Here is a 24,912-nt window from a genome sequence, read left to right as displayed (position 1 = left end):
CGAGAGTGGACATCCTTGTCTTGTTTCTGATCTTAGAGGAAATGCTTTCTGTTTTTCACCATTGAGAATGGTGTTTGCTGTGGGTTTGTCATATATGGTGTTGAGGTAGGGTCCCTCTATGCCCACTTTCTGGAGAGTTTTTATCATAAATCGGTGTTGAATTTTGTTGAAAGCTTTTTCTGCATCTATTGAGATGATCATGTTTTTTTTCTTCAGTTTGTTAATACGGTGTATCACATTGATTGATTTGTGTATATTGAAGAATCCTTGCATCCCTGGGATAAATCCCACTCGATCATGGTGTATGATCCTTTTAATGTGTTGTTGGATTCTGTTTGCTAGTATTTTGTTGAGGATTTTTCATCTATATTCATGAGTGATATTGGTCTGTAATTTTCTTTTTTTGTAGTATATTTGTTGGGTTTTGGTATCAGGGTGATGGTGGCCTCATAGAATGACTTTGGGAGTATTCCTTCCTGTGCAATTTTTTGGAAGAGTTTGAGAAGGATGGGTGTTAGCTCTTCTCCAAATGTTTGGTAGAATTCACCTGTGAAGCCATCTGGTCCTGGACTTTTGTTTGTTGGAAGATTTTGAATCACAGTTTCAATTTCATTACTTGTAATTGGTCTGTTCATACTTGCTATTTCTTCCTGGTTCAATCTTGGAAGTTTATATCTTTCTAAGAATTTGTCCATTTCTTCCAGGTTGTCCATTTTATTGGCATAGAGTTGCTTGTAGTAGTCTCTTAGGATGCTTTGTATTTCTGGTGTGTCTGTTGTAACTTCTCCTTTTTCATTTCTAATTTTATTCATTTGAGTCCTCTCCTTCTTTTTCTTGATGAGTCTGGCTAAAGGTTTATCAATTTTGTTTATCTTCTCAAAGAACCAGCTTTTAGTTTTATTGATCTTTGCTATTGTTTTCTTTGTTTCTATTTCATTTATTTCTGCTCTGATCTTTATGATTTCTTTCCTTCTACTAACTTTTTTTGTTTGTTAGTCTTTCTCTAGTTCCTTTAGGTGTTAAGGTTAGATGTTTATCTGAGATTTTTCTTGTTTCTTGAGGTAGGATTGTATTGATATGAACTTCTCTCTTAGAACTGCTTTTGCTGCATCCCATAGGTTTTGGATCGTCGTGTGTTGTCATTTGTCTCTAGGTATTTTTTGATTTTGTCTTTGATTTCTTCAGTGATCTCTTGGTTATTTAGTAACCTGTTGTTTAGCCTCCATGTGTTTGTGTTTTTTATGTTTTTTTTCCCTGTAATTTTCTAATCTCATAGTGTTGTGGTCAGAAGAGATGGTTGATATGATTTCAATTTTCTTATATTTACCATGGCTTGATTTGTGACCCAAGATGTGATCTATCCTGGAGGATGTATCGTGTGCAGTTGAGAAGAAAGTGTAATCTGCTGTTTTTGGAGGAAAGGTTCTATAAATATCAATTAAATCTATCAGGTCTGTTGTGTCATTTAAAGCTTGTGTTTCCATATTAATTTTCTGTTTGGATGATCTGTCCATTGGTGTAAGTGAGGTGTTAAAATCCCCCACTATTATTGTGTTACTGTCAGTTTCCTCTTTTTTTTTTTTTTTTTTTTTATGCGTTACGCGGGCCTCTCACTGTTGTGGCCTCTCCCGTTGCGGAGGACAGGCTCCAGACGCGCAGGCTCAGCGGCCATGGCTCACAGGCCCAGCCGCTCCGCGGCATGTGGGATCCTCCCAGACCGGGGCACGAACCCGTGTCCCCTGCATCGGCAGGCGGACTCTCAACCACTGCGCCACCAGGGAAGCCCCCAGTTTCCTCTTTTATAGCTGTTAGCAGGTGCCTTATGTATTGAGGTGCTCCTATGTTGGGTGCATATATTTTTATAATTGCTATATCTTCTTGGATTGATCCCTTGATCATTATGTAGTGTCCTTCCTTGTCTCTTGTAACATTCTTTAAAGTATATTTTATCTGATATGAGTATTGCTACTCAAGCTTTCTTTTGATTTCCATTTGCATGGAGTATCTTTTTCCATCCCCTCACTTTCAGTCTGTATGTGTCCCTAGGTCTGAAGTGGGTCTCTTGTACATAGCATGTATATGGGTCTTGTTTTTGTATCCATTCAGCCAGTCTATGTCTTTTGGTTGCAGCATTTAATCCATTCACGTTTAAGGTAATTATCGATATGTATGTTCCTATTACCATTTTAATTGTTTTGGGTTTATTTTTGTAGGTCCTTTTCTTCTCGTGTTTCCCACTTAGAGAAGTTCCTTTAGCATTTGTTGTAGGGTGGTTTGGTGGTGCTGAATTCTCTTAGCTTCTACTTGTCTGTAAAGGTTTAGATTTCTCCATTGAATCTGAATGAGATCCTTGCCAGGTAGAGTGATCTTGGTTTTAGGTTCTTCCCTTTCATCACTTTAAATATGCTTGTAGAGTTTCTGCTGAGAAATCAGCTGTTAACCTTATGGGAGTTTCCTTGTATGTTATGTGTCATTTTTCCCTTGCTGCTTTCAATAATTTTTCTTTGTCTTTAATTTTTGCCAGTTTGATTACTATGTGTCTTGGCGTGTTTCTCCTTGGGTTTATTCTGCCTGGGACTCTGTGTGCTTCCTGGACTTGGGTGGCTATTTCCTTTCCCATGTTAAGGAAGTTTACAATTATAATCTCTTCATATATTTTCTCAGGTCCTTTCTCACTCTCTTCTTCTTCTGGGACCCCTATAATGCAAATGTTTTTGCATTTAATGTTGTCCCAGAAGTCTCTTAGGCTGTCTTCATTTCTTTTCATTCTTTTTTCTTTATTCTGTTCCGCAGCAGTGATTTCCGCCATTCTGTCTTCCAGGTCACTTATCCGTTCTTCTGCCTCAGTTATTCTGCTATTGATTCCTTCTAGTGTGTTTTTCATTTCAGTTATTGTATTGTTCATCTCTGCTTGTTTGTTAATTCTTCTAGGTCTTTGTTAAACACTTCTGGCATCTTCTCGATCTTTCCTCCATTCTTTTTCTGAGGTCCTCGATCATCTTTACTGTCATTATTCTGAATTCTTTTTCTGCAGCATTGCCTGTCTCCACTTCATTTAGTTGTTTTTCTGGGGTTTTATCTTTTTCCTTCATCTGGTACGTAGCCCTCTGCCTTTTCATCTTGTCTATCTTTCTGTGAATGTGGTTTTTGTTCCACAGGCTGCAGGGTTGTAGTTCTTCTTGGTGCTTCTGTCTGCCCTCTGCTGGATGAGGCTGTTGAAGAGGCTTATGCAAGTTTCCTTATGGGAGGGACTGGTGGTGGGTAGAGCTGGCTGTTGCTCTGGTGGGCAGAGCTCAGTAAAAGTTTAATCTGCTTGTCTGTTGATGGGTGGGGCTGGGTTCCCTCCCTGTTGGTTGTTTGGCCTGAAGTGACCCAGCACTGGAGCCTACCTGGGCTCTTTGGTGGCGCTAATGGCAGACTCTGGGAGGGCTCACACCAAGGAGTACTTTGCAGAACTTCTGCTGCCAGTGTCCTTGTCCTCACGGTGAGCCACAGCCACCCCCCGCCTCTGCACAGGACCCTCCAACACTAGCAGGTAGGTCTGGTTCAGTCTCCCCTGGGGTCACTGCTCCTTACCCCTGGGTCCAGATGCACACACTACTTTGTTACCCCCCAGAGTGGAGTCTGTTTTTCCCAGTCCTGTCGAAGTCCTGCAATCAAACGCCTCTAGCCTTCAAAGTCTGATTCTCTGGGAATTCCTCCTCCCACTGCCGGACCCCCAGGTTGGGAAGCCTGACATGGGGCTCAGAACCTTCACTCCACTTCTGTGGTATAAGTGTTCTCCAGTCTGTGAGTCACCCACCCAGCAGTTATGGGACTTGATGTTACTGATTGTGCCCCTCCTACCGTCTCACTATGGCTTCCCCTTTGTCTTTGGATGTGGGGCATCTTTTTTGGCGAGTTCCAGTGTCTTCCTGTCGATGATTGTTCAGCCGTTAGTTGTGATTCAGGTGTTCTCGCAAGAGGGAGTGAGCATGTGTCCATCTACTCCGCCGTCTGAACCAATCTCTCTCATTCCCTAGATTTTCTTTTTAATGGTTTTGTAGGCTGCTGTTTGCCCCAGCTGTTACCCAATGTCTGGGATGGCTAAGGTGGTCAGTAGTTGCTTCTGATTACTTTTGATAAACTCTCTGGGGGAATGGGCTACTCACAGTGGGCAAGTGCCACGTCAGGTTAAATACAGACAGGCTTGCAGATGGATTCTTCCTGGGAGCCACCAGACAGTCAGATAACAACAGTTCTCTGCGGATGGCGCTTTGACAGCTCCAGCCCCACAGCCCTCTCCAGTGGTTGCCAGGCTGGCTGTTTTCAGGGCTGCTTGGAGGTGGGTAGAGGAATAGGGCAAATTTAAATGCCTCAAAGCTCACTGTTCTTCCTATCTTTCTTGAAAAAATGCTCCCCGAATTGTTTCAAGCATCTGGTTAATGTGTAGAGTTTTGAAGAAGCTGATTTTGATCATTTTTGCCTGTGTTCTTGTTCCCTTTAATGGTGGTGAGGATTTTCAGAGGTCCTTACTTGGCAGTTTTTGCTGACGTCTCTCTTCCCTGTGTTTAAAGGCATCATGTTTGCTATGCACGTTGCTGGCTTTTATCTGTTTGCCTGGTATTCTCAAATGAATCTTGAGTTTTGTTACTTTGTTTAGAGTACTTTCCTCAGTGGTATAACTTATGTGTAAAGTTTGGTTTTCAGTCCTTTTACCCATATTATTACCTCATTTGTCTAAGATGCAGGGTGACTTCCTCATTTTCACATCAGGCAAGGCACCATGTTACCTTCCTTTTCCCTACAAAATGCAAATGTCATTTCCTCATAAGGAATAATTCTAAAGTTCATTTACTGTTTGATAAAGGCAGTCGAAGATGACTTTGTGGAGATGCGCAAGAATGATCCTCAGAGCATCACTGCCGATGATCTCCACCAGTTGCTCATTGTAGCTCGGTGAGTGTACATGTTCACGACTGCCTTTTCATTGAGCTGTAGATAAATCTGCTTACTTAGGGTAACTGAGGCAGACTTAGAAAAATGGAAATGAACTTCTTCCTTCTAAAAATCCCTTGTGGAATGACTCATTGAGAGGGAATCAGTGGCCAGGGATCACCTCAGGGGACCAGGCATGCTCCCTGTTCTCCACACTTCAAAGAGGGAATCACCCTCCAAATATGAGAAAGTGTTCCTTTGTAGAAGTCTAACTTGGTTGTTGAGTTCTGTAGTTACCAGATGGTCTTGTCTCCCACAACAGTATTTAAAAAAACTTACAAACCAGTAGATCTTAAAAAAAAAATAGTCATTATTCTAGGTCTAGACTTAAATTTGTTTCTGTATTTCAAACCAGGTTTCTGTCTCTCAGTGCTGGTCAGACAACACTGTCAAGAGAACGATGGCTAAGAGCAAAGCAGCTAGAGTCTTTAAGAAGAACCAGGCTTCAACAGCAGAAATGTGTGAATGGAAATGAACTTTGAAGGTACTGACATCTATGAAAGAGTAATGGGCGAATCGTAGCCACATTATTAAAATTCAAATATCATTTATACCACACTGTTTTGTAGATAATTTGTATCAAAAGAAAAAACCAATGTCTTTTCCTGAAATCACACCTGGTAACATCTAAAGTTTATATAATATTCAGTAAAGGCTTTTTCCTTACTGATTTTACGGAGCTTTTGAAGTTTGTTTTATAATTATATAAATTAGTAATGTACAAAATTGTATTTGATATTAAAAGTTTAATATTGATAATGTTGCTGATTATACCTAATTTCCTTAGTTTCCTTAGCTTCAGCTAAGTCATAGGCCAGACTCTGTTGAAATGCTAACATCAACATCATTTGAAGAAAATTGTTGCAATTCCAAAGTCAGAGGAATTGTTCACTTCAGATTTTTATGTCTTTCCAATGAACAGTGGGTGTGAATGTGTACAGTGGTCCAAGTTTGGGGAATGGAGCATACTTGCCATAATTCACATGATCATGTGAAATTCTATAATATTATCTCGCAGACATCTGACCACAGCTTTTTTCCATTTAACAGTTAACAACATGCAAAACAAGTCTTTAAATGGCAGTGGTTCCCAGACGTTTTGGGTTTCATGGACCAGTAATACTTCTAAAAATTGTGGGGATTGACAGAATTGCCAATTTATTTTGCCAAGTAATCTGAAAGAAGTCACTGTATTATCACCCTTTTTTTTCTTCATAAAAGGACAATCTCAGAACAAGAGATAGTCCTTTAAATGGAATAAATGTAGCTTTTTGAAAAAACACTACATTGTCCTTATTTTTCTCATTTCACTCCAGTGCATTTGGGAACCACTGTTTTATGGACTCGCTTAAGGGAATGCTGTCTGCCCTGTGAAGTTGTTTTGCCCAAATAGGAAGAGGACAAAATTTATTTAACTTTTTAAAAAATGCCTTCTTTAGAAAAAAATGGTTTTTAATTCTTTTCCTTAATAAATGTCATTTAGTTGCTGTGATTACATTGGATTTTGCACTTTTTATATAAATTTATCAATTAGTTCCAGATGTATTAGATGAACTAATATTATCTCCTAGTCCAGGAATGCCCTGATAAAACTGTATTGTAGGTAGGTTTTCCCCAGACAAATTAGTTTTAATACAAATTTTCAAAGGAATAAAAATATTATCCATAGCTAGAAAGCGAATTGATACAGTATAGTAGTATAAGTGGCATAAAGAATCTTTGAAAAGGTTAGAACACTACTTTTAAGCTATCACTGGTTATATATAAAGATTAGTTTCTCTTAGTAACTTACTTAGTCGGAAACATTAGAAATCAGTTAAATGATTAAATTCTGCACCCCCTGGCCCCCAAGGCCTAAAGTGACATTGCTAACCAAGAAAACAGGGTCAGCCTTGAAAATGGAGGAGTTTATTATGCCTCATGAACTGAAGTGAAAATTACTAGTTGTTTAACTTTTCCTAAACTCAAATCTATTTTTATAAACTAATGTAAATAATCTGTTTATATTTAGAATTCTAACTGGTTTTCATTTTTATAACTGGTAGACTAGACCTTCCTTAAACTTTTAGAAATAAAACAAAGGCTCAACTGGATTTGTGGGAATAAAATTCAACAGAGTAGATGAGTTACTGTGTGTTTATTGTGCCAGTGTGAATTGTAATTTACCAAAGAGAAGTACATAATTTGCTTGGTCTTACAGAGAAGTTCCCCTGAAAGGAAAACCCTTTCAAATAAATAAAACTTCCTAAATTACTAGTACTTTGGGCTGTTTTTCATGAATTATGAGACTCACCCCATGTGATCTTCTGTGTGGAAAACCATTACCAGACGTAAACTTCAGTATGAGAGGTGGTGCAGCACGGCGTCCTCCCTCTGAAGTCCCATTCAGGTAAGAGATTAGTACTCTGGGCTTCAGAAATCCTTTTCTCCTTGGACAGTGAAGTTTGTTGTTCTAATGCAATGTTAATCCTATTTGAAGCACCGGGAAACTGAACAGACATCTATATATTATCACCTTGATTGAGATTAAATTTTAGTTTTAAAATTAATTTTAATTAACTTAATTTTAATTCCTTTAGTTTTCAAAAATCTCTTTGGAACTAATTTCTTTGGAGCTTAAAAACACATACTTTTATTACCTGACCTTGACTTTATTTTCTCTCATGTTGTAGGACATCTAATAGTTTCAAGAAAAGGTGGTAAGAGAAAAAAGCATTCAGTTTCGATGTTTGGTTTTTAAAATTTGATGGTTTGTGATCCATTTCATCATTTTTAAAGTCATGAAAACACTTCAAAAGAGTAAAGTATTAGGAAAGGCTGGGACCAAGCGTTCAGTTATGGCAAACTTAACCTTGCTTCCAAATTCTTTAGTCTGACATAAAATATCAAACCTTTATCTTCAAAATATTATTCAAGGAATTCTCATAGACATTGTCACTTTAAATTATGATGATATTTTATTTTAAATAGTCACGACATCTGACACTTCAAAAAAGATACCACTGATAAATAACAAAAGTGGAAATATCAAAGTTACAACAGACATAATGTTTAGCTGAGAATCATTTCAACAGAGTAAGGCTCTAAAGATATCAGACAAACCAGTACTTGTTTGGAATAAGGTGTGCAACTTTCTTACTGTATAGGCTTACAGACGAGGCCCCGGTTCCATGTGGTCAAGGTTACAGTCATAAAACCTAAAGTTTTAGCACAGTTGTGCTTCAGATTAAACTTTCAGTAGTTGTGCTCGACTACACAGGATGTTATGGACTGCCCCCTGCAAAAAATTACAACTTGAAAGACTTCTTTCAAACATTACCAGTATCCAATATGTATACGTTCTTAACATTTCTGAAAAGAGAGCAAAATTAATAGGTGCTGGTGTTCACATCTGACAGCTCAGGTTTTATGACTGACAAGTCTTAATGCTCCTAGACTTTGGGGTGTACAAGGTAGCAGTATTTTAAATTTAAGTAGAATGTGGGGAAAATTAGCATCAAATGGACATTCATTTCTTGACTGTAGCGCCATTAGCCCTCAATTAACTCTTTATAGGGAATGGTTAGGCCATTAAAAACTTAAACCAACAGTTTTTATATTAAAACGCTTCACCATACTAGTAACACTTTGAAGTCACTAAAAACTAAGTATTTACCTTGTAGAGGAAACACACAGAAATGAACTGACAAACAGAAAAACAAGTTATGAAAAATGCTAATCGCCTAAATGGATCCATGTCCACCCTCTGTGTCTACTTCATACATTCTCCCCACCCACCCAACTCCAAAAAATGTTCAGGTTATTACATCCCAAAGTAATCTATTCCTGAATTACTTTTAAAGAGACAAATTGCTCTGTAGTGTATAAGCTACTTAGGTCTACATTCTAGGATGATGCACTTCCACTGTCCTAGCTCTCAAATTTGGAAATCTGCTCAGGTTCAGTCTCCTTTTAAAACCTTTCCAAAATAAACAATTAGAATTTGTGATCCCTAGATTCAAAGACAGTACAGGTTATATGACACCTTTTTTTGGATTAAATAAAAGCCACAGGATTCTGTGTGGCTAAAAACTAAATCTGAATTATTCGTGTCTGGCATTGAGTAAACATATTTTTAAGTTCATTCTGCTGGACTTCATTAACTCCTTCAGGTTCTGCAGGGCTCTTCTGAACCTTTGCCACTGCAAAGCTTATCCCCTGGGTTAATCCAGCTTGGGTAATAGTAGCAACCTGGACCATGGAACTTCGAATCTTTGCAAAGGGAGAGACTGCTCTGCTGCTACAGCTCTCTGAAGGAGAAGGAGTTACGTGAAGCCCTCTCTCGAGTTCAAGTGTGCCAGATTCAGAGCCGGGGGTCTTTTGAGATACAACTGAATGCACTGGTTCAACTGACAAAAGCTGTGGGCCTGCTGCAGAAAAAGACACATCTAACTGAGATGGTCGAGAAGGTATCTGTTCCGCTGATTCAAATTGAGTGTCTTCGTTAGAAACTTGATTGGTCACGTGATTTCCTTCCCCACTAGCCTGCTGAGAAACAGACCTGGTTTCTGACAGCTGGCTCATTTTGTTTTGTGCATCGTGAACAAATCTGTGGCAATAAATATCCACGGGCTTGGCAAAGCCAGTCAATGTGTGTATGTTGTCAGCAGAAGGACTTTTCTTCTGAGAAGACTCACAGCCTTTTCCAGGCCCACTTTCATGAGCAAGGGTAACCTCTGAAGGAACATGAACGCTAATATCAGTGCTGCTCATAGACTGGGATCGACTGCCTAATTGAGGTACTGAAGCAATAATACCACAACTAGGAAGAACATAGTCTACCGGCCCTACATTCTCCAAAGAGTTAGCTAGCTGCCTGTCTTCATCAGACTTGGAATTTGTAAGGAATTCATCAGAGTGGTATGAGTCATTATCTGAAGACATTTCCCCATCTGACTCTGCCTGGGCTTTACTATCCACCACACTAGTGTTTTCCATGGTTTCAAGACTACTATCTGATTTCCAAAGGTTTACTTTTAAGTTTGGTTTTAGAAAGTTAACTTTCATTTCAGGTTTTGTAAAGTTTCCTAGCTTTCGTAGATTGCCAATATTTACATTGGATTTGGTCTGTTTCACTTTTTGATTTAGAGATGAAAATTTGCTCATTAAAAATTTTTTTCCCTGGGCCAAAGAGCCTTGATTTTGAGATCTGATGCCAATGATGTCTTCATGAGGTTTGCTGCTCTTCCTACAAATTAGAAAAGAAAAAAGTTAATTTCCCATGGAGGCCAATTATTAATGTAAGGGAAAACTCTTATTTCAAATGGCCCCAATTTCTTAAAAACAGTACACTGCTAAATGATAAACCCAGATAACCCCTTGGACTTGATGTAAGAACATTAATATCCAATACAAATATGTGAGCTATAGACAATTTTACATACAAAATATCATCATTTCAACATATAATCAGTATTAAGAGATGATTAATCAGGTATCTTAATCTTTCTTAAACTAAGTCTTTGGAACAGCCAATACACAGTATTTTATATTTTACAACAGGGCAGCAGAAGCCTTTGTAAGTGACATTGACGAGTCACCCCCAGGCACCGAATGGAATGGGTGGCCCGGCTGTGTGACTTTAACCCCAAGTTCAGCCATCAGGCCACAGACATCTCCCACATGTGCTGTCATCTTTCTCAAGCAGGCCACCTGGTGCACCGAAGAACCACCCTGTGGAAACACTACATCTGCAATATTTTAATCCTACTTAATGAAGCGCTTCACAGTAATTAGATGAATTACGTTGAGTTCTTGGGCATTCGGGGAGGAGAGGGAGGTAATGGAGGAGGGGAGGGAAGCCTCCTAACAGTAGCCTCAACCTCTGCTTTTGCATTATTCTGAGAATAAATGTTTCCAGAAAAACCCCACACCCAAAATTTAGACTAGTCCCATTTCAAAGGCTCCACAGCCATATGTGGTGACTGACTACAATTGGGGGCAGCACAGATCCACCACATCAGCAATCTAAACCACCAGCAAAGGCAACACTAACTATAGACAGGTGTCTACAGCATCTTAACTAAGGTGTCTGCACATCCCAATTCTGCTGAATTCAGGTAGAGCGGGGAGGGGAAAGAACGCCATTTCCTTATGTTTCCTGTGGGCTACCTGGATTTATTTTAGAAGACTTGGGACGTTTAACATAACTGCACTTAGTGTTTTCTTCGCTGGCATCCCTCATGGCTGCTATAAATAAGAAAAAAGTCAGTGCTATTTACCACACGTCTTAGTACACTGGTTCCACACTTGGTCATGCAAGATCACTGGTCATGAGAATATTTCATAAAAATTATGATGTCAAAGAGCTACTTTATAGTGGCTCTTTATAGATTCTATAAAATTTAAATAATCTCAATTAAAAAAAGGAACCACTGAAATAATATTTCTAACAGAAGACAATTTTCCTCTAGATGACCAAATGACTCTCTTTTCTAGTGGACTTTCAAACCTGCTCATTAGATGGAAAACCCACAGATTTTAAATGTAAAATAATCTGTTTACAGGCATTCTTTTCCAAAATTCAAAAACCTAGTGTTTAAAACATACTGGCTGGTTATTTTCTCAAAAAGTTATTTAAATTTGAACGTTCCCTCTCTTAAGAGTATATTTAAGCGTTTCAAAATGTATCACTTGTGGCCATAATTTATTTTATTTATTATTATTACTATTTTGGCCACGCCGAGCGGCATCCAGGATCTTAGTTCCCTGACCAGGGATCAAACCAGTGGCCCCTTGCAGTGGAGGCACGGAGTCTTTCTTAACCACTGGATCGCCAGGGAAGTCCCATGGCCATAATTTAAACAAAATTATTACTTTCTGATCCACAAAGATATGATACTTCTCCCTCTAAATACTGACACGGTATCATAATGTGATTTCTCTCCCTTTTGCAAATACTTTAAAAGAAGTAAAACTTTAATTTTCTCTGAAGAATAAAGACATTACTATCCAAAGTAGTATACTTACCTCTCAAGCTTTTTCTCTATTATAGGCACATCTAATCCCATGGCTTGCTTGGTGATCTGCAACATCTCTGCAATGCACTGAAGGGTATCTGAAACCCAAATATAGTTGCTTTCCAGTTTCTCCAAAAACATATTTAAAAATTAGCAGTCCTCAGAACTCCAAATGAAATTTGTAGTCTTGTAATTAGATACAAGTTTATTTGTTATAATTTACAGAAAAATGCTACTTGTTCATCACTCCCCTCACTAATTCAAAATGTTCTAAAATTTCAACAGAAGACTAAAGAACAAAAGAACCAAATCAATTGGAATTAAAAGTTTATTCTGAAACCCTCATCTGTCCAAACACTGCTAGATGCTGAGACAACAGCCGTGAACAAGACAGGTGTTGTTTCTGACTGCTATCCATGAGAGGCGTATGTGGTAGGAAAAGCCATGACACCATAAGGCCAAACACACTGAGAATTCCCATAATAGATTCCCTTGCCCCAGACTACATCATCAGTTCAAATAATGTCCCTGTGTTGCTGGGAACAAAGCTGCTATTTCAGGATCTCAAATCACAAAGCTATTTTCCTGGATCATTCAGTTGGTACTGGGTATGTACAGTCCCCCAAGTCCCCGTGGGCTTATAAAAGCAGAGAATACTTTCATCTCTCTGCGTTACCTTTTCCATCCTCTTCGGGATTGCGCATTACAGCTCTCAAGGTGTGGAAATAGCCGCTTGCTTCTTTGTATCTGTAGTGCAGTCGCATGCAGGAGAACTTTGCCTTACCAAAAAGAGTGGGTTCAGGACCTAAAGACCCAAATGAATACATGTAAATCTTTCACGTAACATTCACTTTCTTCTGTATCTTCAAAAGACTGACATTCATCAATTATTTAGCATTTTTCTTCATCATCTAAATGAGAGTGCATGCTTATGATTTGGTTTCATGAGATTATAAATAAAAATTCTTCAGTCTCAAATATTTAAACTGTCTCGATCCCAGGGTTAATCTTCACAAGGCAAGTAATGAAAGAAATATAGTTATTATTAGACTATATCCTTCACTAATCTCTCAAAATCAGAAGGGAATCCTAAGAAATGTACTACTTAGACTATCCCCTTCTGATTCTAATAAGGTGTTATACCACGTGCTTAAATAATGACCCATTCTTAGAAACAATATTTGCTTTCTATGACTTGGTTAGTATGTTAAAATTTACCTATTTCAATTTTTTCCAGATCTTCTAGACTTAGTCGTTGATACTGGTTTACTTTGTCAACTTCATCATCATAACTAGACAAAGGGAAAGAGAGTAAGAGGAGGATTAAAATCAAAAGCGTATTTGGCTTGTCAGCTGAGGTATAACAGCAACTACTATGCAGTTAAAATCTTCCACAGCACAATACATTCTGGGGTAAATTAGTTTCTATTTTGACACTAATATATATATATATACACACACACACATAAATATATAGTTCAACAGCTAAAGGAAAATCAGTTTATACATCTTACACTAAAAGAAATCAAACCAACAAACCTAAAACTTAACCTAAAAGGAGAGAAAAACACATACATATACTGAAGCTATGTATTCCTGATACAGCAGATAAATCTGATATCCAAAATCAAGAATGAGAAATCCATATGATCAGTGCCAATAGGCACCTGGGCCAATGACTGAAAAATGACAGTTCACACAAGGCCAAAAAGAAAGTAAATATATATGTATTTGAAAAAAATAAACCTCAATTCTGGTAAAGCTATGAGGAAGTACTCGTATTTCTGCTAGTGGCATTGTTAACTGGTAGTCTTTCCGGAGACCAATCTTGCAATAAGGCACAGAAGTCATATATTCATCATGCCCTTATAATGAGAAGTGCACGTGTACACACACAATTATCTGCACACAGACAGCTGTATCACTCATGATAGCAAAAAAGATGGGAGTATTTTAATGCCTAACAATGGGGAAACATTTAACTAAGGTATGGTAATAAAAAATGCTATATGGTCATTCACAATAAAAATACGTGGAATACATCAAAACTTGAGCTCTATAGGAAATACTACTAAAAGAACACTTATATAAACACACTGATTATAAAGCACTTTCAAACCGAAGTCAGAGTGATGTAACAATTATGTAAGGTAAACGGGTTCAGTGAAATTTCTTAAAATACATAAAACTAGATTCTTAACTTTTTTGTGTTACAAATTCTAAAAAGGAAATTTACTCGCATTAAAAAATAAAAAGTAAAAGCTTTAAATCAATAAGCAACTTACTAGGCCACGTAGTAGGCAGAGTTAGAAAGCAGTAACAGCACATCCACATCTCTGTGAGTAGCATCAATGAGGCTAAACAAACATGACACAGGGAATTAAATATTTTTGTTTTCATTTACCTTTTTTTCTACAGCAGATCCACTTATGATAAAAGATTGGAGGGGCTGGGGTGGGGAAAAGAAATCAATCAACAAGTCCTACTTCTTCAGTTAAATATATACAATCTATCCATCTGGAAATTAAAAAAAACCGAAAAACCAAGAACCCAGTTTAGGAAGGTGGTGGGGTAGGTGAAGGAAAGGACTGGAGCTGAGAAGAGGTCCCTTCTCAGAGAGATGGCCAAGGAGGAGAGAGTGCTCAGGGGAAATGGGATAATGGGGGCGGGGGACTGGATGATGGTAGAGGGGGTAAGGGTTGGTAAGAAAGGAAAATGTGAGGCTGAGAAAAGAGAAATTGTCTAGATCATCTCACATGACCTAACCTTCAAAATGACACTGCACATTTAGGGTATTTTTACACTCATGTAGAATGCATCCTTTGAAAGAACTTTACGTAAATGTAGTGTTTATGTGCAAAAATGGAACCCAGCCCAAACTACTTTGCATTTTTCTTACTACAGATTTACTCAGCTTTTAAGGAATGAGTAAACATTTCTTTAAGTCCATTTTGCCACATTTTATTTCCACTCTAAAGTCAAGTATCAGAATAAGGGATTAACCATTAAACCAAATACTAATTTTTTAAAAAAGGTCAACACAGAAAATCTACACATAGTCAACAGATAACACGGGCAGAATCCGAACTCAAACTTTCATCTATTAAAACAGCATTTCCAATCAAAAGGTGAAATTAATCCACGCCTCTTATACTGTTCCTCAAAATTCCACTGTTGGAGTGGATATTTCTACCTTAGAATTTCATAGCTATTTGCAAAGACTTACCAAATGCTACTGAAAAACAAATGGAAAACAGGAGGGAGAAAAAATCACTTGTAGATGGAGTTTAAGTCACGTACATAATCTGCGTAAGAATGAGGTCACTCTTTAACAGGTACTGCAGAGATCTTTACCAAGATCTTCCAGTGCAGGGTTTTACCTCGGCAGCACGTTGCTGCAGCGTTAACAATAACAGCCTTAATCTAAAATAACAAACTGACCTCAATTTTCACCAAAAATATGCCCCCAAAATACAACTAATTAGGTCAGAAGCCAGAACCCAATGAATACACAGACTGATCCAAAATATGAGCAATAACCAACCAACGGTAAAGAAAAAACTACAAATTCTGTGATTTTGTCAGAGGCTCACTTGAGAACAGACTAATGACGTAAAACGTAATTTAGTCGTGCGCGTTGGTACTTACGTGCACTCTTAAAATTGTCGCTTGAGCCAAGCCATAAAAATTACGTCACGACACGTACTGTAATATGAAATAAATTCTAACCCTACTGATTAGTGTTACTTTATCTTAGTTTCTATTTTGACACTAATATGTACATCGGTCAAACATGATCTCGGTCAAAAGCATCCTGTCCGGACGAAAAGCACTTGGCACGTGACAGACAGTCGAGAAAAATGTCAGCCCTCCCCCCCCCCCCGCATTTTTATCGACGTATAAGCTGCAGTAAATACTTAATTTCCCTCCCCGCCACCCTCCGCCCCACTTAAACAGAAAAAAACCCAGAAAACAGAAAACGCACACTTTTTTTTTTAAAAACACGGACAAGAAAAACAAGAAACCCCGTTTCAGGGCTCCCCGCCCCCGCGCCTGCAGCTGGGAAGCGGCGCTGCGCTACTCGCTTTTCTCTTCCCACCAGTCAGGCATCCCCTCCTTCCACACGAAGAACACGAACACCGCCAGCACCACATGCAGCCCCACCACCGCGACAATGGTCGCGTAAAAGCCACTGTCATCAGGCGACATTAACAGGAGGCTTTGGAACAGAAGTAATTTACAGGAAAAATACAACCCCACGGGAACTTTAACCATAAGTCCTGCAAAAAGGAGAAAAATTTTGAAAGTCATCGCCAGGCTGCCGCCTTCGGGCTTGGGCTCGGCGGCGTTGCCGGCGGCACTGCCCGTGGCGTTCGCCTGCCGCTGGGCGGTCGGAGGAGGCCGGTGGGAGCGCGGCATCCCGTCAGTCCGTCCGTCTGTCCGTCCGTCCACGAGTCGAAGCTCAGTCAGAGCCGCTGGCAGCAGAGGTACCACTTGCAGCGACTGCGCTGACTGCGGCAACTGCAGCGCGGCCGCGCCGGGTCACGCCCAGAACCTCAGCCCGCTTCCGCCGCCCGCCTCCTTCGCGGCGCACGCGTAGTGCGCAGGCGTGGCCAGTCCGGCACCGCCCTCGCCGCGAGCCGGGCGGGTTCCCGGGCCGGTGGAGAGGGGCACCGAGGTGGCCGCGGGCTCTGGTCCCCCAGCCCGGCTCCCGTGAGAGCGCACGCACGCCTTTGCGAAGGGCCATCTCTGCTGGCCGGAGGGCTGCTAGCGGGCGGGCTGCAGCGCACCTCACTGTGGTCATGTGCTCTGGGTGTAAGAAAAAGTGAGTCCGAGTGGGACAAAATAAAGAGTTGGCTTTGTGCTGATGCTGAAGAGCACCTGGACGGTACCGCCGATTTCCCGTCACATTAAAGATTCCTCCCCCGGCCGCAGCGCGCCAGCCGGCGCTTATCAGCTGTCATTCAAGTCAGCTTTCCTTGCAGCCGCTGCGGCTGCTTGGAAGGGAAAGGACACAGAACGGCCCGAGAGGTCTGATCTGTATGCGTCAGGGGTTGTCCGCGGGGAACAAACTGAGCTGTGCTCAATGTTTAACAGAAAAAGGCTCGGGGCCGGGGGTGGGCACCGGGTAAACACGAAGGAGGGCAGAAACCAAGCAAACGGCACAAAGCTGTGCTGGACAGTTCCTGCTGGGGTGCTGGGAGGTAAAGAAAAAGGGAACGGCAGCCATTCTTGCTGAGCTGCGCAGGACGGAGCATTTGTAACTTTTTCTGCCAGGTATTTAAACAGGGCGGTGATTGCAGTGAAGTGAGTGAGGCACTGGTCCCTGGTGCAAAATTTAAGGGGATGCCAAAAAACCTCAGCCATCAAGGTAAGTTTTTAGTGCAATATTTTTAAAAAAATCAAAATTAATGCAAACATATCATGATATAACATCAACATTTCAAATAAAGATAGGATCTGACCCTGCAACCTGTACAACCCTGTCTCACTTGCCTCACCCTAATCCTAGCCCTGGTTCCTGTAAAACTTTATTTACAAAAACATGTAGCCCAATTCAACAAGAAGACACACAACCCAATTTTTTAAATGAGCAAAGGATTTGAATAGACATTTTTCTAAGGAAGACAAACAAATGCCCACCAAGCACAAGAAAAAAAAAATGCTCAACATCACGTGTCACTAGGGAAACACAAATCAAAACCACGATGTGATACTCCTTTACACCCCTAGGATGACTACAGTAAAACACCATGGAAAACAAGTGTCGGTGAGGACATGGAAAGACCGGAACCCTCCTACATCACTAGTAGGAATGTAAAATGGTGCAGCCACTGTGGAAAATAGTTTGGTGGTTTCTCAGAAGTTACTCATTGAATTATATGTGGCCTGGCAATTTCCCCTCCTAGGTATACACCCAAAAGAAAAACAGGTGCGCAAACAAAAACGTGTACGTGAGTATTCACAGCATCACTATTTACAACAGAATAGCCAGAAGGTGGAAACATAAATGCCCAAAGGAAGAGTGAATAAACAAAATGCGGTCTATCCATACAACGAAATACTATTCAGCCATAAAAAGGAATGAAGTTCTGATACATGCCACAATGCCCATGAGCCATGAAAATATTATGCTAAGTGAATGAAGCCAGTCACAAAGGCTACATATTACATGATTACATTTATATAAAGTGCCAGAATACACGAGTCCAGAGAGAAGTATCAATAGATTAGTGGCTGCTTAGGGGGTGAGGGTGGGGATAGAGTATGCGGATTCTCTTTGTGGTGATAAAAATGTTCTAAAACTGACCAAAGTGATGGTTGCACAACTCTGAATATTCTAAAAGCCACTGAATTGTACACTTTAAATGGGCGAATTGTATGCTATATGAATAACATCTTGATAAAGGTGTTTTTAAAAACCACACACACAGCATGAGGCAGACAGGTGCTGACTGCTGAAGCCTCCAAGCTCAAGGGGCTGAACTCACCGCTGGCTGTCTGGGGACCTATGCCCCCAAAGCCATTCCCACAGCTACCTCTTGCTGTCCTCCACCAGGGGCTGCCTGTTCTGGGTCCACATCCCTGGCTCAGTAGACGGACTGTACAAAGGCTCTATAGCAAACTCAGAGAGCCAAAGAGCAGGTTTCCAAACATCTCCCTTCAAGAGAAAGGGAAAACTATCCACCATCTGGAAAATCTTTACACCTTGCAAATGCAGATAAATACCAGTAGCAAATTTAAAGCAATCTTAGCAGTGTTAGAAAGGATGATAACCACAAAGTATCTCTAATAAGAAGGACAGTTCTTGGGACTTCCCTGGTGGTGCAGTGGTTAAGAATCCGCCTGCCAATGCAGGGCACATGGGTTTGAGCCCTGGTCCGGGAAGATCCCACATGCCCCAAAGCAACTAAGTCCGTGTGCCGCAACTGCTGAGCCTGCGCTCTAGAGCCCGTGAGGCACAACTACTGAAGCCCGCGTGCCTAGAGCCCGCGCTCTACAACAAGAGAAGCCACCCAATGAGAAGCCTGCACACCGCAATGAAGAGTAGCCCCCACTCGCTAGAACTAGAGAAAAGCCTGCACGCAGCAACGAAGACCCAACGTAGCCAAAAATAAAAATAATTAAAAAAAAAAAACACTTGATCTAAGGAAAATGATATTGACAATCACAACACCTTCAAAAAAGTGAAGTGCAAAGTTGAAACTCAAGCAAAATGCAGATGTGATACCTGCAGTTATTTCTGAATGGGAATTAAAAGTACTACCTTTTGGGAGTTTTTGTTTGTTTCATGCTGCATTAAGTTTGACTGCTATTTTAAAAACAACAACTAACGTACATGAATAAAAATTTTTTACCAAATGGCTTATAAGAGCACAGAAATTTTCTGCTAAGTTGTGTGTGAGGAAAACCTCATCTTTTAAGAGTCCAAAAATTGCATCCATACATATAATACTAACTATCAAAGTGAAATAATCCATGGAATTAAAGTCATGGAAGGTCTCCCTATGAAGCTACAGTCAATGTTGCCTTTCGCTCATTTTAATATACGTATACTACCTTGCATCCTATTGTCCTTTCAAGCTTATTTTATGCCCCTTTTATTAAAAACATATGAAATGTAAAATAAAATCTAAATAAACCTTTTATTCTCAGAGCTTGGTCTAGAATTTTCTGAAGTGTTTCTGATTCGTAATATTGAAAATTATAATTTTAGATTTTAGCCTGAAAGCAAGCATTCAATCTGGTGGATAAATTTGGATCCTGCCATTCAGTTGATATTTTAAAGAACCACTTGAAACTGGATGCTTTTTGTTTAAAAAAGAACGTTAAGTATTAGTTGCCCTATTTATTTTATGAAAGACCAGGACCACTTTACAACCCAAAGTAACTAGCATCATTAAACCTGTTGGTACACTCAGTTTTGTGCATTAATACAATAAACCTAGATTCTGGGGCATGGAGTGGGGTTGGGGGCAGGGGAGAACTCAAGAAACAAGCTTTGAACTGTAGTTTCACCATTTGGGTTTTTAAAAAATCAAATATTGCTAGTGCCCCCTTAATTTTACGGCCAAGGTGAGTATCTTAGCTTGCCTTAGTACCAGCCGTGTATTTGAGAACTGCTATGAACTACGCATCCATGCCCACAGCTCTATGGACAATTGCTAGCAATAATTAGGACAACTTAACAACATCAGAAAGCACATTAGTTACCAGGACACCACTCCAACTCACCTGGGGTCACAGTCAATGAGGGCCCAGCCCCCATGGAACTTTTCGTTATCAGGCAGCAGTAACTTCATGTAACTTTGTAAGAGCTGACTAATTAGTTCCTGGTGGCTTCTCTGATTTTCCTTATGCAAAGCTTCATGCTCTTTCTCCTTGGTAAATATGGAATAAAGATCTTCTGTCACTGGAATGCCTTGCATCAAATCTAGAGTAGAAAGTGTTAATATCTATCATCTTCTTAGTTTACTAATGCATTTTTAAAAAGCAAAGAGAATACAAGACCTAAAATAATAAGACTCATTAAAAAACATAGGCATAAATCTTTAAAAAAATTTTTTTTGTGGTACGCGGGCCTCTCACTGCTGTGGCCTCTCCCGTTGCGGAGCACGGGCTCCAGACGCGCAGGCTCAGCGGCCATGGCTCACGGGCCCAGCCGCTCCGCGGCATGTGGGATCTTCCCGGACCGGGGCAAGAACCCATGTACCCTGCATCGGCAGGCGGGCTCTCAACCACTGCGCCACCAGGGAAGCCCAGGCATAAATCTTTGTGACCCTGGACTAGGCATGGCTTTTTTTAGGTATGAAACTAAAATCACAAGCCACAAAAGAAAAAACATAGTCAAACTGGACACCATCAAAATTAAAAACTTTTGTGTCTCGAAGGACAATGTCATGAAAATTAAAAGGCAACCCACAGAATAGGAGCGAATATTTAAAAATCATCTGTCTGATCAGGGACCTGTATCCAAGAATATATAAAGAATTCCAACAACTCAATAATAAAAAGGCAAATAAGCCAATTTTAAAATGGGCAAAGGAACTGAACAGACAAGCTAACTTCGTCCTGGTACAGCACGCAGCTCAAGGCTTAACAAAACCATTGTAATCCCATTCCCTGTGCTTGTTCGGGACTGTAAGCCTGGAGGAGGCTTCTGGGAGAGATCTGCCAACCACTGACCCTTTCAAGGAGGCAGTAAGCCCAGACTGCTATGGCCCCTCTCTCTTAAACTTGAAAAGGTCCAGCTTCAGGGTTAGGATGAAGCTGATGCGACTGATCGTCAAAATGAGAGAGGAACAGAACGTGCCTCCTCAGTGACGTAACTGAGGCGCTAGATCAACCAAGAGGAAGAAAGGTATCTTAGTTTTCCTTGAATAAACTGCTAAAATCCAATTTTCCTGTCAGCATGCACCCTATGTGTGGCAAATGGACCAAACTGAATCACACCAGACTTCTCAAGTTCCTAAATTGCCTATGCATAGGCCCTACTATTTCATTTATAATAAATAATCAGGTTAAAAAATAGGATTTATAAAATATTCTTAGAGACCATATGATAAGCTGTTACATTTGATGCTAATCCAGAATACTCTACATTTACTTTAATCCTAAAAGGTAATACTTTCATGAAAATTAAAGTTAAAATATGCCAAGGCATGAATTCCACTGGGCAATCTACCCTCCATTTCTTTTCTTAAATAGTGATAGGAATTGGTTAGGATAATCTCTAAATCTGATACCCTAATACCCTGTTAAATCATGCTTATAAGAAAGGATGCTGTATTTGTCCATAGCAAGAACACATGGTAAACACTATAAGAAGAAAGAAAATCATCTCGTTTTTCTCTCTCAGCCTTGAGTAATGGAAAAACAAATAGAATATGGAGTTTTTAGTCGATGAGGTTTTTAGGGCACCTTATTCCATACTCCAGGAGCCTCAACCCTGCCTTCTGTTACATGAATAACAAATTGACAAATAAGTATGGAAATGAGCGGTTTCTTTTGCTGCTCCAGCCTAAAAAAACTGTCAAACTCTAATCTTGTAGGGACTTCCTTGCTGGTCCAGTGGTTAAGAATCCACCTTCCAGGGACTTCCCTGGTGGCACAGTGGATAAGACTACACATTTCCAATGCAGGGGGCCCAGGATCGATCCCTGGTCAGGGAACTAGATCCCATGTGCATGCCACAACTAAGAGTTTGCATTCCACAACTAAGGAGCCTGCACACTGCAACTAAGGAGCCAGCGAGCCGTAACTAAGGAGCCCACCTGCCACAACAAAGACCCAGTACAACCAAAACAAACAAATAAATATTAAAAAAAAAAAAGAATCCGCCTCCCAATGCAGGGAATGTGGGTTCAATCACTGGTGGGGGAACTAAGATCCCACATGCCATGGGGCAACTAAGCCTGCACGCCACAACTACTTAGCCCACACACCGCAACTAGAGAAGCCCGTGCACCACGACGAAAGATCCTGCATGCCGCAACAAAGGTCCCACATGCTGCAACTAAGACCCAATGCAGCCAAATAAATAAATAAAATATTTTTTAAAAATTCTCATCTCGTAAAAATTTGACTTATTGGGTAAGATGTTCAACACATAGACACAAATATATTATACAACATATGAACTATGTTAATGAAGTTGGTTACTGTAAAAGGTTAGTCACAGAAAGAATAACAAATTTGAGAGAGAGAAAGGCATTTATGTTCCTTACCTATAACGGCTTGCCTATAAGCATCCTTAAATCGATTCAGGTAATACCTATTTGCCGAGTTAACACCATCTTTCATAACTCCTGCTAACTTCCTTTCTCCTGTCCTTGTAAAGTCACCCTGTCAAGGAAAAAGTCACTTTAACAATTTATTCAAGCACAAAAATGTTCCTGAAGTCAATGTGGGCTTTTGATTCAAGACTGGAAATCTATAGGGTTTTATAATTTCCAAATGATGTAATTAAAATATCTACTAGTATTTGACTCGGATCCAAGCATGTCAAACAATTAAACATGCTATCGGTGGCATAAAGTCTCCACAGTTAGACTGTGCCTTAAGGTAAAGCCATTCTTGGCAATCTGTAGAATATCTAGAATTTACAGGTCAAAACTTATTATATAATAAATAAAACAAAAAGATTTTCAAACCTCCAACTGGTATGATATTCAAAACACACATTTCTGATGTGGGAAAATGTAGACAGTTCCCTAGAGCTTATTATAATGGAATTTAACCTGCATATGTGGTTGTGTGTATATATAGAGAGAGCAGAGGTTTCCATACCTTGCTGCACATTACAATCCCTGTAGAATGATCCAATTAAGATTTAATTGTTTTGTTTCTCTTGGTTTTCACAACAAAGGTGTCAGAGCAAGTCCCTAGAGAGGTAGTGACTTAAACTTAAGGCAAGGAAAGCATAGTCTTTCTCCCACATCCCAACCCCACTATTTCTATCCAAGGCAATCTTGGAAACAAGCCTGGTCCTAAAATTGACAGCTTAGGAAGAACATGTTGCCAATTAGGTCATTCGCAGGAAGTTATTAATTTAGCAACATGAATCTATTATAAAAGAGAGAGACATGAATGCTGCATCCAAAGAATTTTAATATCAAAGGAAAAAAAGTGTTCCTCTTTTTTTTCCAGCTTTGTATAATTGACAAGTAGCATTGTATAAGTTTAAGGTGTACAATGTGATGATGTGATATATGTGTGTGTATATATATAGTACTGTTAACTATAGTCACCATACTGTACGTTAGATCCCCAGAACTTATAACTGAAAGTTTGTACTCTTTGACCAATATCTCCCCATTTTCCCCATCCTCTGGTAAGCACCAATCTACTCAATGTTTCTATGAGTCTGACTTTTTAAAATTCCACGTATAAGTGAGATCATGCAGTATCTGTCTTTCTCTGTTTGCCTTATTTCACTTAACATAATGTCCTCAAGGTTCATCCATGTTGCTGCAAATATTAGGATTTTCCTCTTTTTTATGGCTGAATATTCCATTATATATATACACACACATTTTGTATACACACACACACGTTTTCTTTAGCCATTCATCCACCATCAGATACTTAGGTTGTTTCCAGGTCTTGACTATTATGGATAGTGCTACAATGAACACAGGAGTACAGGTATTTCTATGACATACTGATTTCATCTTCTTTGGATATATACTCATAAAATAAGATTGCTAGATCATATGGTAACTCCATTTTTAATTTTTTGAGGAACTTCCTTACCATTTTCCATAGTGGCTATGCCAATTTACATTCGCACCAACAATGTACAAGGGTTACCTTTTCTCCCAACACTTGTTATCTCGTCTTTTAGATAACACCCATTCCAACAGGTGGGAGGTGATAGCTCACTGTGGTTTTGATTTGCATTTCCCTGATGATTACTGATGTTGAGCACGTTTTTATGTACCTGTTGGCGATTTGTATATCCTCTTTGGAAAAATGGCTGTTCAGATCCTTTGCCTGCTGTAAAATCAGATTGTTTTTTGCTATTGAGTTGCACTAGTTGGTTACATGTTTTGGATATTAACCCTTTCTCAGACATATGGCTTGCAAATATTTTCTCCCATTCCATGGGTTGTCTTTTCATTTTGTTGATTATTTATTTTACCATGCAAAAGCTTTTTTTGGATGTAATCCTACTTGTTTATTTTTACTTTTCTTCTTGTGCTTTTGGTGTCATGTCCAAAAAATCATTGCTAAGATCAATGTCATGGAACTTTCCCTATGTTTTCTTGTAGGAGTAAACTAAAGTTTCAGGTTTTACAGTCTTTAATCCATTTCAAGTTAATTTTTGTGAATGGTGTAAGATAGGGGGTCCAGTTTAATTATTTTGCATGTGAATATCCAGTTTCCCAACAGCATTAGTGAAGAGACTATCATTTCCCCATTGAGTATCCTTGGC

General features: G+C 39.7%; 2 protein-coding genes across 4 annotated transcripts in view; one reads left to right on the top strand and one right to left on the bottom strand.

Annotated features, from left to right (window-relative positions):
• Nucleotides 1-7,230, top strand: part of MCMBP (minichromosome maintenance complex binding protein) — a 68,909-nt gene extending 61,679 nt beyond the window's left edge. For both annotated transcript variants that reach the window (XM_032607507.1, XM_032607506.1), the window contains exons 15-16: nucleotides 4,850-4,938; nucleotides 5,333-7,230. In XM_032607507.1, the coding sequence (XP_032463398.1) occupies nucleotides 4,850-4,938; nucleotides 5,333-5,459 (216 nt within the window). In that variant the 3' untranslated portion in view covers nucleotides 5,460-7,230. The remainder of the gene's footprint in view (nucleotides 1-4,849; nucleotides 4,939-5,332) is intronic.
• Nucleotides 7,231-7,911: 681 nt separating this feature from the next.
• INPP5F (inositol polyphosphate-5-phosphatase F) overlaps nucleotides 7,912-24,912 on the bottom strand; it is a 92,965-nt gene continuing 75,964 nt past the window's right edge. For both annotated transcript variants that reach the window (XM_032607502.1, XM_032607503.1), the window contains 7 exons: nucleotides 22,703-22,820; nucleotides 20,211-20,409; nucleotides 14,261-14,332; nucleotides 13,194-13,267; nucleotides 12,652-12,780; nucleotides 11,986-12,073; nucleotides 7,912-10,204 (listed from right to left, as the gene is read on the bottom strand). In XM_032607502.1, coding sequence (XP_032463393.1) covers nucleotides 9,049-10,204; nucleotides 11,986-12,073; nucleotides 12,652-12,780; nucleotides 13,194-13,267; nucleotides 14,261-14,332; nucleotides 20,211-20,409; nucleotides 22,703-22,820 — 1,836 coding nt within the window. In that variant the 3' untranslated portion in view covers nucleotides 7,912-9,048. The remainder of the gene's footprint in view (nucleotides 10,205-11,985; nucleotides 12,074-12,651; nucleotides 12,781-13,193; nucleotides 13,268-14,260; nucleotides 14,333-20,210; nucleotides 20,410-22,702; nucleotides 22,821-24,912) is intronic.

The sequence above is a fragment of the Phocoena sinus genome, chromosome 16, assembly GCF_008692025.1.
Source record: "Phocoena sinus isolate mPhoSin1 chromosome 16, mPhoSin1.pri, whole genome shotgun sequence".
Classification (NCBI taxonomy): Eukaryota; Metazoa; Chordata; class Mammalia; order Artiodactyla; family Phocoenidae; genus Phocoena; species Phocoena sinus.
This window is presented reverse-complemented; position numbering and strand designations above follow the sequence as displayed.